At 42.3% G+C, this 16,375-nt stretch overlaps 1 protein-coding gene across 8 annotated transcripts in view; it reads right to left on the reverse strand.

Annotated features, from left to right (window-relative positions):
* ank3b (ankyrin 3b) overlaps nucleotides 1-16,375 on the reverse strand; it is a 391,042-nt gene that overhangs the window by 75,796 nt on the left and 298,871 nt on the right. For 7 of the 8 annotated variants that reach the window (XM_060939582.1, XM_060939581.1, XM_060939579.1 and 4 more), the window contains 3 exons: nucleotides 10,620-10,718; nucleotides 7,768-7,866; nucleotides 1,504-1,701 (listed from right to left, as the gene is read on the reverse strand). In XM_060939582.1, the coding sequence (XP_060795565.1) occupies nucleotides 1,504-1,701; nucleotides 7,768-7,866; nucleotides 10,620-10,718 (396 nt within the window). The remainder of the gene's footprint in view (nucleotides 1-1,503; nucleotides 1,702-7,767; nucleotides 7,867-10,619; nucleotides 10,719-16,375) is intronic. The other variant, XM_060939580.1, reaches the window with a different exon arrangement.

Here is a 16,375-nt window from a genome sequence, read left to right on the forward strand (position 1 = left end):
CTGTGAGTGGCAAAAGTATGTGAACCTCTAGGATTAGCAGCTAATTTGAAGGTGAAATTAGAGTCAGGTGTTTTCAATCAATGGGATGACAGTCAGGTGTGAGTGGGCACCCTGTTTTATTTAAAGAACAGGGATCTATCAAAGGCTGATCTTCACAACACATGTTTGTGGAAGTGTATCATGGCACGAACAAAGGAGATTTCTGAGGACCTCAGAAAAAGCGTTGTTGATGCTCATCAGGCTGGAAAAGGTTACAAAACCATCTCTAAAGAGTTTGGACTCCACCAATCCACAGTCAGACAGATTGTGTACAAATGGAGGAAATTCAAGACCACTGTTACCCTCCCCAGGAGTGGTCGACCAACAAAGATCACTCCAAGAGCAAGGCGTGTAATAGTCAGCGAGGTCACAAAGGACCCCAGGGTAATTTCTAAGCAACTGAAGGCCTCTCTCACATTGGCTAATGTTCATGAGTCCACCATCAGGAGAACACTGAACAACAATGGTGTGCATGGCAGGGTTGCAAGGAGAAAGCCACTGCTCTCCAAAAAGAACATTGCTGAATGTCTGCAGTTTCCTAAAGATCACGTGGACAAGCCAGAAGGCTATTGGAAAAATGTTTTGTGGACGGATGAGACCAAAATAGAACTTTTTGGTTTAAATGAGAAGCGTTATATTTGGAGAAAGGAAAACACTGCATTCCAGCATAAGAACCTTATCCCATCTGTGAAACATGGTGGTGGTAGTATCATGGTTTGGGCCTGTCTTGCTACATCTGGACCAGGACGGCTTGCCATTATTGATGGAACAATGAATTCTGAATTATACCAGTGAATTCTAAAGGAAAATGTCAGGACATCTGTCCATGAACTGAATCTCAAGAGAAGGTGGGTCACACAGCAAGACAACGACCCTAAGCACACAAGTCATTCTACCAAAGAATGGATAAAGAAGAATAAAGTTAACGTTTTGGAATGGCCAAGTCAAAGTCCTGACCTTAATCCAATGGAAATGTTGTGGAAGGACCTGAAGCGAGCAGTTCATGTGAGGAAACCCACCAACATTCCAGAGTTAAAGCTGTTCTGTACGGAGGAACGGGCTAAAATTCCTCCAAGCCGGTGTGCAGGACTGATCAACAGTTACCGCAAACGTTTAGTTGCAGTTATTGCTGCACAAGGGGGTCACACCAGATACTGAAAGCAAAGGTTCACATACTTTTGCCACTCACAGATATGTAATATTGGATCATTTTCCTCAATAAATAAATGACCAAGTATAATATTTTTGTCTCATTTGTTTAACTGGGTTCTCTTTATCTACTTTTAGGACTTGTGTGAAAATCTGATATTGTTTTAGGTCATACTTATGCAGAAATATAGAAAATTCTAAAGGGCTCACAAACTTTCAAGCACCTATATATATATTATGTGGCCTGTGATCTGACAAAAATACTAATGAATCATAATCTTCTGAATCTATATGTGTTACTTTAAACTTTGGTACCTTGTTGCCCATATTGATGGTGGCATCTCGTGCAAGCAGCAGGGTGACCATGTCCACGTTGCCCTCCTGGGCAGCCAGATGGAGAGGACTAATGCCTTGTCGAGTGGTGGCGTTGGTATCAGCACCATATTCCAGCAATGTGGTTGCAATCTCCATCTGATTCTTCTTGGCAGCTATATGTAGAGGAGTGTAGCCATTCTGAGAGGAGACACAGAGGCAGAGACAGCAAATAGGACAGAATAATAAGAACCAGGTCAAATTCAGGAAAGTTTGTTGAAGTACATAATGATGATGAAATAAGGGATGGATCCTGATGTTTTAAAGAAAGGAACTGATATCATTTAAGTATCTAGAGCTAAAGATGATGGAGACTCTGAGGTATTTTTTTTTCCACACCAAGTCCAATTTTAGATTCTGTACAAAACAAGTCGAGAACATGCAGCAGAGAATGCATTTCCCATTTTGCCTGGCAGTACGACAGTAAAACCACAAGTAGGGAAACTGTCGCCACTGTCGCCCACAGATTTGTGAGATTTCCAAAACTACAAGCCAGTCCTGCTTCTTGAAACCCGACATAACACGTGTCAGATGATGCCAAAGTCTGAGAGAGAGGGGGAAAAAAGGAAAAGGCTTGGAAAGATCCCGAAAGCAGTTCCCTAAATGTCACTGAATGGGATTGCCAGCAGCAGTGATGATGTCATGGCAGGAGTGAGTGGCCAGGGCCAAAACAGCCTGCTCCACACTACAGCTGAAAGCTGGGAGGACAGCAGATTGAACCGGGTCACGCTTTTCTATCAGTGACTCCAGTGCACCAACGCAGAAGAGAGTCTCAAAAGAAGAGTCTTTTCAAATGAGTCACATTAGTGCACTTTCCAGTAGCACCTTGTTCACGGGACAGTTCAGGCTGAGCTCCACCATTTATATCAGACGTTCAACAATGGCACAGTGGTGTAGTGGTTAGCGCTGTCGCCTCACAGCAAGAAGGTTCTGAGTTCCAGCTCAGTGGCCGGCGAGGGCCTTTCTGTGTGGAGTTTGCACGTTCTTCCCGTGTCTGTGTGGGTTTCCTCCGGGTGCTCCGTTTTCCCCCACAGTCCAAAGACATGCAGGTTAGGTTAACATGGGGTGGCCTAAGGCTGAGGTGCACTTGAGCAAGCCAGCTACCCCCCCATCTGCTCCCCAGGTGCTGTTAGCATGGTTGCCTACTGCTCTGGGTATGTGTGTGTGCTCATTGCTCACGTGTGTGTGCGCATGTGTGCATTCCTTGCTTCAGATGGGTTAAATGCAGAGAGGAATTTCACAAGTGTACGTGTGATGAATTAAGAAGTTGTTGTTGTTCTTTTTCTTCTTCATCTTCATAAAGCCATGATTCACAACTTCATCCATTTTACATTTTGTTGAAATACTAATTCCCTCTTTTGAAGCACCGGTGATTTTTAAAAATGCTATTTTAACATATTTTCTAGATCACACCACAACGCACTCCGTAACCTCACTTCGTGTTGATGACATAATTATTGTACCTAGTGGTCAAAAACAGGAAGTGTAACAAGTGCTAATGGACAACCATATGGGTAAACCTTTTTTCTGTCCCACGCTCACTCTATGAAAATTTTCATTGTCGGAGGAATAGCAACCATGACAGTTAATGAATTATCGTGGTTGCCAGATTGGGCTAATTTAATTAAAGGAATCTACCTTCCCAATATCTTCTTTTATTACAAACTAGCAGGTTACCCAGCGTTGCCCGGGTTCTGGGGTGGGGGTGTTTAAGCGTGGACGTAATTTTTTTTTAGTATGTGATATACAATTTATTACCGTGAGTTGGCCTAGTGGTTAGCATGCCTGCCTCTTGATCGGGAGATCGCGAGTTCAACTCATGGTCGGGACCAAAGACCATCATAAAAATGGTACCTACTGCCATCTGGCAAGGCACACTGCAATACAGATGCGAGTGGGGAGTCAAACTCTCGCGGTTACCAGAGGACCAGTCTCCCACTGTAACCCTAGCTCTGTAATAGGCGAGAGGCCAAGGGCTACGGAAACGGGGATCGGTGCCGCCCTACGCGCCACATGGCGTGGGAAGGACTTTGATTTGATACAATTTATTAAAAACAAACAATTCTAATTTTATATTCTTTATTAGAGTAACACAAATTTAAGCTATATACATTTCTCCTGGAAAAAACATTTTCACTTTGTAGATTTTTACATTTCAGGTTCTGAAAAAATATGCTGTTTATATTATATATTCGAAAAAGGGTTTTAAGAGTAATACAATAGTCAGTGGGAAGGGTGGAGAGAAGATATCCACCAAGAAATGAAAGATACTTTGTTGCTACATATTTCTTACTTCATCCAAACATCCACCACTCAGGGGCCCAGCAGGGACCCCCTGGGGCCCAAATATGGAATTTCTGAGTTCTGCCAAATAGTGGCCATCTCCTGTACCTACGTGCCAAATTTAGTGAAGATCTGTCAAGAGTTTGTGTTGATAAATGTAATGTGAAAGGCATTGAGAGAGGGGGTGGGTGGATGTTATGCCCCCCTGAGACCTCCCTGGGGCCCGGACATGAATTTTGTTTATATCTGCAAAATTCTGGATCATCCCCAGACCTACTTGCCAAATTTGGTGAAAATCCGTTGAGAAATGGCGATGTTAGCTCAACAAACAAACAAACTTTGCCGGTTATTATATAGATAATCTGAATTTAATTTAATAATTTCTGAAAAATTGTAAGTGCAGACAGTGTTTTTGATGTATGATGTACGGAACAATTTCTACTGTGGCTTACACTGTAAAGATTGGGAAAGAACAAAGAGGAAATGAAGAAACGTGTCGATTTTTTGATTTCGAGATTGTTTCACCTACTGTAGTTCCAGGTCTTTTGTGTGGTTTTTAAGATTTTTTTTTTTAAGATATACAACCCCAATTCCAAAAAAGTTGGGACAAAGTACAAATTGTAAATAAAAACGGAATGCAATAATTTACAAATCTCAAAAACTGATATTGTATTCACAATAGAACATAGACAACATATCAAATGTCGAAAGTGAGACATTTTGAAATTTCATGCCAAATATTGGCTCATTTGAAATTTCATGACAGCAACACATCTCAAAAAAGTTGGGACAGGAGCAATAAGAGGCTGGAAAAGTTAAAGGTACAAAAAAGGAACAGCTGGAGGACCAAATTGCAACTCATTAGGTCAATTGGCAATAGGTCATTAACATGACTGGGTATAAAAAGAACATCTTGGAGTGGCAGCGGCTCTCAGAAGTAAAGATGGGAAGAGGATCACCAATCCCCCTAATTCTGCGCCGACAAATAGTGGAGCAATATCAGAAAGGAGTTCGACAGTGTAAAACTGCAAAGAGTTTGAACATATCATCATCTACAGTGCGTAATATCATCAAAAGATTCAGAGAATCTGGAAGAATCTCTGTGCGTAAGGGTCAAGGCCGGAAAACCATACTGGGTGCCCGTGATCTTCGGGCCCTTAGACGACACTGCATCACATACAGGCATGCTTCTGTATTGGAAATCACAAAATGGGCTCAGGAATATTTCCAGAGAACATTATCTGTGAACACAATTCACCGTGCCATCCGCCGTCGCCAGCTAAAACTCTATAGTTCAAAGAAGAAGCCGTATCTAAACATGATCCAGAAGCGCAGACGTCTTCTCTGGGCCAAGGCTCATTTAAAATGGACTGTGGCAAATTTTGATTCGTCTGACCACAGAACAGTTCTGTTCTGTGGTCAGGCGAATCAAAATTTGAAGTTCTTTATGGAAATCAGGGACGCCGTGTCATTCAGACTAAAGAGGAGAAGGACGACCCGAGCTGTTATCAGCGCTCAGTTCAGAATCCTGCATCTCTGATGGTATGGGGTTGCATTAGTGCGTGTGGCATGGGCAGCTTACACATCTGGAAAGACACCGTCAATGCTGAAAGGTATATCCAGGTTCTAGAGCAACATATGTTCCCATCCAGACGACGTCTCTTTCAGGGAAGACCTTGCATTTTCCAACATGACAATGCCAAACCACATACTGCATCAATTACAGCATCATGGCTGCGTAGAAGAAGGGTCCGGGTACTGAACTGGCCAGCCTGCAGTCCAGATCTTTCACCCATAGAAAACATTTGGCGCATCATAAAACGGAAGATACGACAAAAAAGACCGAAGACAGTTGAGCAACTAGAATCCTACATTAGACAAGAATGGGTTAACATTCCTATCCCTAAACTTGAGCAACTTGTCTCCTCAGTCCCCAGACGTTTACAGACTGTTGTAAAGAGAAAAGGGGATGTCTCACAGTGGTAAACATGGCCTTGTCCCAACTTTTTTGAGATGTGTTGTTGTCATGAAATTTAAAATCACCTAATTTTTCTCTTTAAATGATACATTTTCTCAGTTTAAACATTTGATATGTCATCTATGTTCTATTCTGAATAAAATATGGAATTTTGAAACTTCCACATCATTGCATTCCGTTTTTATTTACAATTTGTACTTTGTCCCAACTTTTTTGGAATCGGGGTTGTTTTTGGCTTGAACATTTTGCTGAAACCTGTCAACTCTGATTAATCATGTTCTCCAAAACCCACTCCAAGTGAGCTACTAGACCGTATACTGGATAACTGTATGTTGTCAGACCTCAACTACCTCCGGCATGAAATGGTTACTTTAAAAATGAGGTCACTAAATAGCATTCTAAAGTGGAAGTTAATTGCAAACGCCACTCAACTTTAGTTTGTTTGAGGCTATGTCATTATTAATGTAGGCCTGGTCATGGGCCACCGCTGGCACTTTCACATGTATTAGTCATTTTGCTGAGTCTGAATCAGAGTGAAAGTGATGCCTTTAGTGTGACTGTTATTTGGTTTGGTTTATTTTCAAACTGCACATAATTCAGCACAAAAAAAAAAGTCTGAGAGGCGTGTACAGCTGAAAACATCCTCACAACTATTTCATTCACTGGTCAGAAATACAGCGATGGAAAGAATGTAAACAAACTAATCTTTACCAAGTGCGAGTGAGTATAAACCACAAAATCACCCAAGCACTGCGAACACGTCCTTGAGTGGTGCTCAATAAACTACTGGAAAATAATACAAATAGCTAGTTTTATCATAGGGCGGCACGGTGGTGTAGTGGTTAGCGCTGTTGTCTCATAGCAAGAAGGTCCGGATTCGAGCCCAGTGGCCGGCGAGGGCCTTTCTGTGCGGAGTTTGCATGTTCTCCCCGTGTCCGCGTGGGTTTCCTCCGGGTGCTCCGGTTTCCCCCACAGTCCAAAGACATGCAGGTTAGGTTAACTGGTGACTCTAAATTGAGCATAGGTGTGAATGTGAGTGTGAATGGTTGTCTGTGTCTATGTGTCAGCCCTGTGATGACCTGGCGGCTTGTCCAGGGTGTACCCCGCCTTTCGCCCGTAGTCAGCTGGGATAGGCTCCAGCTTGCCTGCGACCCTGTAGAACAGGATAAAGCGGCTAGAGATAATGAGATGAGATGAGATGAGTTTTATCATAATATTTTTGTGCGTGTCACATCCAGTGTTTATGTATGCGTTTTTATTCAACCTGCCACATTTCAGTTCCGTCCTTTGGCTCAGTTTTGCTTCGTGACCCAGTTTCTCAGTCAGCCTTATGTGCCGACTGATAATAATACGAAGTCCCATTTCAAATAATGCATCAATACAAAAAAAAAAAAAAAGGCATAAATACCTACTCAGAGATGGGCCGGTCCAGAGCATGTAAATCAGTGAGGCTTGGGTCTGATGGTGACTATAATTAGTTGTGAATACAGACTGGGTGCAAAACTCATCATACCCAATCCATATAATTTTCCAGCTGAGTCAAATGAGGTTCAATGAAAAGATCCAGGACCTATCGCCAATGCTCCTACCGAGTTCCTCTAACTGGTTCAGCATGCTGCTTTCCCAATAGGCTGTGACCCGTCGTTTGAAGATTTTCTGAAGGTCGGCTTGTTTGTTCCTGGGATCATGAGGCAACAGATATAATGATCGGAAGCTATGTGAAGAACTTGGAGCTCACCCACAACATTCCGGCACACAGAGCATGTCTGACCGGGGTGTTAATGAGGGACACATACTTCAGGGGATGACGTATGGACTGTAATTTACATGATGGAAAAAGAAAGGAATGTGGCCTGGAAGTGTGTTAGGCTGTGGAGGATTTATAGGGAGTGGAGCTTATTATGTAGTGTATGCACTAGCGTGTGTGTGTTTGTGTAGGCTATTACCTTGGCAGCTGCATGGGGAGAGGCCCCCTGGTTCAGAAGAAGAAGTGCCACTTTCTGGTTATCGTAGTGCGCAGCTACATGCAGTGGAGTTAGTCCGCTCTACAACCCCCACACACACATAAATATACACACACAGTGAGATAAGGACATAAAAGTGCACCACAAGCAGGCTATCAAATTTGCAAAACTACGGTAGAACTCAAAGACTTCAAAGCCATACGTGCATATTATACACATTTGTGCATAGTCCTGTATGCGAATTGTTCTAAAGTGTTTGTTCTTGCTCTATTAAACACTTTTGGCTTGTAGATATCACTAATGGCTTTCCAGACATACGGTACAATCGACCTCATCTTCATCTAACATACACCAGTAACGGATAATAACCTATAAAAACTTTAGGCTTCATGGGCCATACAGAGAGTTGGAGATTTCAGTTGAAAAGTTACTTCAATATTTATGTGAGAAGAGTTACCCATATTCAGAGTTGGGTTATGCGCAAAGCTTAAGCTGCTTTTTTGGGAACCCCATTCAAATTATTACAATTACCTCCATGTAGTTTAGGAGGTCGCCACATTGTCCTTGCGTAAAGGAGACAGAGTTATTCAGAAGCTTCTAGATCACTGCTTCGAGAAAAGCGCTTGCTTTTAAGCCCCTCCCCAAAAATGGGGGATAGAAAATGTGGACCGAAAACATGGTCATTTGTTTTTTTTTGCTGTTAAATGTGATACGAAAAAAAAAATCAGACCACGATAAATCATTTCAAAACTTTTCCCACCTTTAATGTGACCTGTACAATTCAATTGAAAAACAAACAAATCTGTTAGGGGGAAAAACATAAAAAATAAAAAAGCATACCCTTAAGCACACCCTTAAACTAATACTTTCTTGAAGCACCTTTTGATTTAATTACAGCATTCAGTCTTTTTGGAGTACAGACCTGCCATCAATTAAAATGACTCTGATTAACCCCAAATAAAGTTCAGACATTTACTCAGTTGCATCCTCCAGCAAAAGCCAGCGTTCACAGAGAGCTTACAAAGCAGCAAAGGGGTCTCATTGTTGAAAGGCATCAGTCAGGAGAAGGGTACAAAAACATTTCCACGGCATTAGATATACCATGAGCACAGTGAAGACAGTCATCAAGAAGTGGAGAAAATATGGGACAACAGTGACATTACCGAGAACTGGACATCCCTCCAAAATTGATGAAAACACGAGACGAAAACTAGTCAGGGAGGCTGCCAAGAGGCCTACAGCAACACTGAAGGAGCTGCAGGAATTTCTGGCAAGTACTGGTTGTGTACTACATGTGACAACAATCTCCCGTATTCTCCACATGTCTGCACTATGAGGTAGGGTCGCAAGATGGAAGCCTTTTCTTACAAAGAAAAGCATCCAGGCCCGGCTAAATTTTGCAAAATAACACATCAACTCTCCCAAAAGCATGTGGGGAAATGTGTTATGGTCTGATGAAACCAAGGTTGAACTTTTTGGCCACAATTCCAAAAGGTATGTTTGGCGCAAAAACAACACTGGGCATCACCAAAAGAACACTATCCCCACGGTGAAGCATGGTGGTGGCAGCATCATGTTCTGGGATTGTTTTTCTTCAGCTGGAACAGGTGCTTTAGTCAAGGTGGAGGGAATTATGAACCGTTCTAAATACCAGTCAATTTCGGCCTAAAACCTTCAGGCGTCTGCTAGAAAGCTGAAGATGAAGAGGAATCTCATCTTTCAGCACGACAATGACCCCAAAAAAGTTTTGGAATGGCCCAGCCAGAGCCCAGACCTAAATCCAATTGAAAATCTGTGGGGTGACCTGAAGAGGCCTGTGCACAAGAGACGCCCTCGCAATCTGACAGATTTGGAGCGCTTTTGCAAGGAAGAGTGGGCAAATATTGCCAAGTTTAGATGTGGCAGGCTGATAGACTCCGACCCAAGAAGACTGAATGCTGTAATTAAATCAAAAGGTGCTTCAACAAAGTATTAGTTTAAGGGCGTGTACACTTACGCAACCAGCTTATTGTACGTTTTTTTTATTCTTTATGTTTTTCCCCCCTAACAGATTTGTTTGTTTTTCCAATTGAATTGTACAGGTTATAGGTCACATTAAAGGTGGGAAAAGTTTTGAAATTATTTATCGTTGTCTCATATATATATATATATTTTTTACATCAGAAAAACCAATCATCTTAACGGGGTGTGTACCCTTTTTATATCCGCTGTACGGTACGTGAGTGAGAAGATGGCAAGCATTTAAATTAAACTTGAATAGGATCACTGACAGTATATTGCTGCATGGATAGTTTGAGTAATTCTGACATTAATCACTATAAATTTGGTTGCATCCATTGTAATATCTGTCTGAGTTAACTCTGAATACGGCCCATATGGAAAACCAGGTCAGAATAGCATGCTTCCTTCCTTTCAGCAACACTAAAATGAATAGATTCATGTACATTAGCACCATGAACTTCGCATTATGAGTGTGTTTAAAACTATGTTCCAAAGCAAGAAATTCTGAGACATTCGCCGCCTCGGTGGAGTGCAACAGGGAGCGGCTATAAACCCTCTCCACAGATTAACATGATGGACTGAAAGGTGCAAAAAGGGGACTGATGTGCATTTTCCATTCTCTGAACCAGCAGTTCTTAGAAAACAGGCTATAGTTTGGCAAAATAACCAAAAGAAAGAAACAGGGAGAAGAAAAGCTCAGGATGACTTGTGTCTCAAGGCATGCATTTTTTTTTTTTTTTTGCTTTACTGTGGTCATGTTCCTGTCCCAACAGCAGTGACACAATCCTCTTAGAAAGGATATACTCATGATACGTGATACTTTTGGACCTTACCTTTCCTGATGCATCTGGAGGCGCTCTCTTCTGCAGCAGGAGGTTGGCGACCTCTATCTTACCGTACTTAGCTGCCACATGTAGCGGTGTGAATCCCTTCTGAAAAGAAAAGAAAAAATAAATAAAACGGCGCTTTACTAACACGTACAAGTGCACGTGATGCTAAGACAGAATCAGTCCCATTTTTGCAAACGGACACCTTGGAAAGTGGCAGTTAAAGCATTGCGACAGTACACTTGTTCCTTTTTACTTTTTTTAAAAACTTACTCCTCGATTCTAGAGGAATAGTGTAATCTTTGTTGCACAATATCCTATTGCGTAATCATTGCAATTTGTTTCTGATGGCAATCATGAAGAAATTGTGTAACAGATCATCTTTTGCGAAGAAAAACAATGCAAAAGAGCACTACAATGCTGAACCCCTTTCATATAAACTAAACAAACATCAAGCTGAGCTTTCTAATATTGCCAGTTATAGCTCTGGACAAACCAGTGGCATCGGCGAAGGTCATTCTGAACAATGGCACACGGATATGACACACAACGCAAAGTTTGTGTTTGTTGGTGTGGGTTTGATCCGTGCTGAAAAGCTGCTTTTGATCCATGTAGCACAGCGCAAACACAACAGATTCTCAGTGGAGACCAAATAGTGTTGAGTACAGCATTACAACTATTGTACCTTCTCGTATTTTCCACCATAACCCACGGACTGTCTTTGATTTCGCTCGTCGTTTTGGTCTTTTTCTCATACAGGCTTGTTCAGTGAACGTTTCTGTTCAAGAGGGTTACTGGTGTAACTCGAGATCTCAACCCTGGCAAATATGATCAATCAAGCCTTTCCTTCTCAGCAGATTCCCACGCTGTAATACTTGGCAGCTTTTCAGCCATGTTGGCCTAGGACTGTTCATCTGTCATGGTCGTGTAGATAAAATGAACCGGGCAAAAAGATTTATCTTTCGACAATTCGAGAGGGAGAGACTGGAATGCTACACAGGAACGCATCCTTAAATGTACATTTACAGTACATGTTTTGGCACATGCTAATTCCTAGCAGTGACTGGTTTCATGGAGATTACTGACAAAATGTAATCCGGAATTGATTACAGATTACAGTGTAATCAGTAATGCACGCTTTCTCTCTGGGATTAGTTAGTTTCAGTGTAGAAGGACTAAATAAATGCCATGGTGTAGACTAGAGGTCTGCGCGGGACAGAATTTTCAGTCCCGCTCCTGCATTGTGCAGTCCCGCTCCTGCCCGCTCCCGCAAAGAATTATGATTTTCAGTCCCGCTCCCGCCCACGCCTGCCATATTTTGTCCCGCTCCCGCCCGCAAATCCCGCATGATGCAGACGTTCGCGTTATTTCTCACGAAAGTTCTTGTCATTGGCTTGGGGAATTAAACATGCTGAGCTTAGCTGAGCTCTCCACTGACCGATCCTTCACCTAGCGAGGGTGCGCGTTGCCAGGCGGCATGCGCAGCTGAGGCTTTACAGAGATACCCAACACACCTACCAAAATCTACAGTGGATATTAAGAATATTGTACATTGCACATAGCTTATATGTCACTCCTCGCATTTACATTCTAGGAAATACAAGTAGGCCTATAAGAAATTAATATAATTTAAAGACACAGCGTGATGGTGCCCCGCCCCCTACTTTGAGTGGATTTGAGCTTAAATATCTACAGTAGAGGTCTGCGCAGGACAGAATTTTCCTCTTTTTAAAGCAGCACTTACTTCTGAAGCACTGTGAGCTTCACTAGAGGAGCTCTGCTCTTCTGCCATGATCGGAGATCTCAAACACGGAAGAGCGGAAAGGAATCGGAAACGTACGCGAGATTAGACCACATCCGCAAATTTAGGCATCTTAAAATGTTTTTATTAATGCCAAATAAAATATCCAGCACAAATTATATACGATAGACATAAATTAATAATTTATACATTTTATTTTAAACACGTTTTTAGTTAGCGGGACTGCAGCTTATCACCTCTCCCGCCCGCTCCCGCATTGTGCACTCCCCCTCCCGCCCGCGCCCGCAATGAGCTTTCAAAATTTGTCCCGCGCCGCACTGCTTTGCGTCGGGTCCCGTGGGACTCCCGCGGGAGTGCAGGGCTCTAGTGTAGACCTACTCTGATAGGAAACTGAACAATGACAGAGTGGCGTGATGTTTTTCTACACTGAAATCTTCCAATAATTTTCCAGTTAAAACCAGAGGTGGACAGTAACGAAGTACATTTACTTGAGTACTGTACTTAAGTACACTTTTTGAGTATCTGTACTTTACTTGAGTATTTTTTTGGAAACTTATGACTTTAACTTCACTACATTTGAAAGGTACTTTTCACTCCACTACATTTCGATCAAAGTCCTCGTTACTCGTTACTCTGAAGCAGCTTTGAAATTGGATTTTTTTCTTTTCTAAAACGTGATGGTTTTTTCGCAGGTCACACTGAGACAACCGATCAGTAATCACTAGGGTCACGTCATGTCCATAGACTGTATAAAATCAAGATCAATTTCTTAGCAGTGTTATTTGAACATGATCATTGATGGCAGAACGGAAGGAGGTAGTTTTTCTGGAGAATGCACGCACTCATGGCTTTACCTAGAACCCATGTTTCAGTTTTCTGAAAGGGTTAAAGATTCGTTTCGTTTTAAATGTTTGCTTTGTTTGCCTAAAACGAACCACATCACGGCCTACAAAAACTCACCGTCCAACCTGCAGGAGCATATTGATGCATGTAAATGTTTTATTCCAAGAAAAAGCTTGCGATGAAGTTGTCTGTGCTTTTAGAGCTAGCGGTAACTTTGCAATAGCTGTGCAGTCAAGTTAGTCAAATGACTTTCTATAGATTTGCCCACCAAGTTGCGGTAGCCTTGTCCACAGCTAACGTTAGCACATAGCTCGTTAACTTGGACACTGTTAGTTAGCATGTAAAAACGGAGTTACGCTAAAATGGATAACGTTAACTTATCTGAAGTCCTTTCAGAAATACGTTTTAGGATAATCTTGCCAACTAAATAGAATGTAGAAATCTTTCTTTTCTAGTAGCGTTAGCTACCCAATATGATTTCGAGTTTGAAAAGAGTTTGCTAGCATGTCAGGTAGAGTTTCAGCTCTACAGGTTCTTCGAGCTCATCAGTAAATCCAGTCGGTTGCTTCAGAGGCATTGTAAGCGTTGTAGCAATAATGACAATGCGTTGACAGAAAATGTACTTTTAGTACTTAAGTATTTTTAAAAGCAAGTACTTCAGTACTTTAACTTAAGTAAAAATTTGACTGGACAACTTTCACTTGTATCGGAGTAACTTTTAATCAGTGGGATCCGTACTTTGACTTAAGTAATAAACTTGGGTACTTTGTCCACCTCTGGTTAAAACACAGCAATGGTTTTGTTCCTTGATTTGCCAAAGCTAACGTTTTTTTTTTTTTTAAATTAACCTCTGAATGATATGGTGCTCATACTTTTTATTTGTTTATAGTTATAGTCTGGTGGCACGGTGGTGTAGTGGTTAGCACTGTCGCTTCACAGCAAGAAGGTTCTGGGTTCAAGCCCAGCAGCTGATGGGGGCCTTTCTGTGTGGAGTTTGCATGTTCTCCCCGTGTCTCCATGGGTTTCCTCTACAGTCTAAAGACATGTGGTTAGGTTAACATGGAACAACCTTAGGCTAAGGTGTCCTTCAGCAAGGAACCTAACCCATAACTGCTCCCCGGACGCTGTTAGCATAGCTGCCTACTGCTCTGGGTATGTGTGTATGCTCATTGCTCACGTGCGTGCGTGCATGTGTGTGTTCACTGCTTCAGATGGGTTCAGTGCAGAGGAGGAATTGTACATGTGATAAATAACGTTGCTCTTTTTCTTCTTAAGTTCAGTATTGGAGAACATCCACAAAATGAGTTCGTATCGCTTACAAGTGATATAGCAGCTATAAACAGTCATTCCCTTGGCTTTCCTTCTGACTGCTGTCATTGGACACTCCTTCCATATGTGCTAAAGAAAAGTCAGGTCGGTTTATTTTTATAGCGCTTTTAAAGGTCCCATGGCATGAAATTTTCACTTTCTGAGGTTTTTTAACGTTAAAATGAGTTCCTCTGCCCTTCTTAAGTCACCCCAGTGGCTAGAAATTTCATAATGTGTAAACCAAACTGTGCCCAATATTTGAGAATGGCGCGTCAAAACGGCGCGTTGAGAAGCTCTTCCCTTGCCTACGTCAGCAAGGGAGATGATCCCCACGCCCCCCCTCTGGATTCCCGCCCACTGTATGGATTGCCCGCCCAGCTCAAAAGTTGACACCAAACATGGAAATTGCGCTGTACATGGATGTGACAACACAGAAAAGAGTCTGTTTTTACTGCCGACGGGAGAGCCCCTGAAGACGCAGTGGCTTAATTTTATTTACTTCAATAATACGCCGTCGAGTCTACCTAAGACGGTGTATGTTTGTCGGAAGCATTTTCCTGATGAATGTTTCCACAACTTGGGACAGTACAGGGCAGGTTTTGCACATCAACGGTCACTGAAGCCTGGGTCCGTACCAAGCATCCCTGCCGCATCAGCCACAAACACCGAACAAGCAAGTGTATAACTGTTAAGTCGTTTTGCCGTGTTTTAAAATCGGTGCCACGTTAGCCTTGCAATGGCTACATTAGCTGTGCAGCTAACCGCTTCCTGCAGTTAGCCAGGTACTCTGCGCTACAAAACCAAAAAGCATGCACCATGCTCTGTTATAATAGCCAATCAAAACAGTTTTTACAAAGACACCCACATTCTTTTTTTCAAGTCACTCGTTCATTTTATTTGTTTGTTTGTTCAGTAAAAACCCAAACATTTGTTGAATTTATTTTATTTCCTCGCGTCGCACCTTAATGACGTCAGCGCGCGGTATTTTTCCCTTCGCAGTTTGTTCCTTCTCTCTCGCCATAGTAAGACACCCATATCCGCTTGTTCTGACCCACTGGAGGTAGCGTCACAGTGCTGTTAGCCAATCAGAGGTAACACGTTTACATGTCATGAATACTAATGATAAGACCCGCCCCCACCCTCTACCCTTCCCCGCCTCCTGCTTCTCATTAGCAAAATGACGCACTGGGAAAAGCGCTGAAATGGGGCTTTCTCCCAGGAGGCTATATCTACGTGCCGAGGGTTCATTTCGAGAAAGGCTGCGGATATAACATCCGGAAACCTCCACGAGCCCGTTTAAAGCATCAACAAACCACCATGCCATGGGACCTTTAACAACAGACATTGCCGCAAAGCAGCTTGACAGAAAATTAAAGACTTTAAACATGAGCTAATTTTATCCCTGATTTATTCCCAATGAGTAAGCCTGTGGTGACGGTGGCAAGGAAAAACTCCGTCTGATGACACACGGACGAAACCTTGAGAGGAACCAGACTCAAAAGGGAACCCATCCTCATCTGGGTGATAACAGATAGCATGATCATAAATTATTTGCTTCTATAACCGTGTCCTCTATAGTCATAAAGTGCAACTGTGTAACCAGGACATTCATTATAGTTTTAAATGAAAAGCACTGTGGTATGAAATCATTTACTGCCAAACATGTTTACAAGCAAGTGATTCAGCAGAAAGAACCTGAAGTCTGATGAAACGTTTTTTTTTTTTTTCAACAGGATGTCACGAGCTCCTGAGTGGCGCAACAGAAACAATCAGGAGATTGTGAGTTCAAATCTCAATGATGCTACAGCCATGCTTCATACTCATCCTCTCTTTCCCCTGTCAGTCAAAG

The sequence above is a fragment of the Neoarius graeffei genome, chromosome 14 (genome assembly GCF_027579695.1).
Source record: "Neoarius graeffei isolate fNeoGra1 chromosome 14, fNeoGra1.pri, whole genome shotgun sequence".
Taxonomy (NCBI): domain Eukaryota; kingdom Metazoa; phylum Chordata; class Actinopteri; order Siluriformes; family Ariidae; genus Neoarius; species Neoarius graeffei.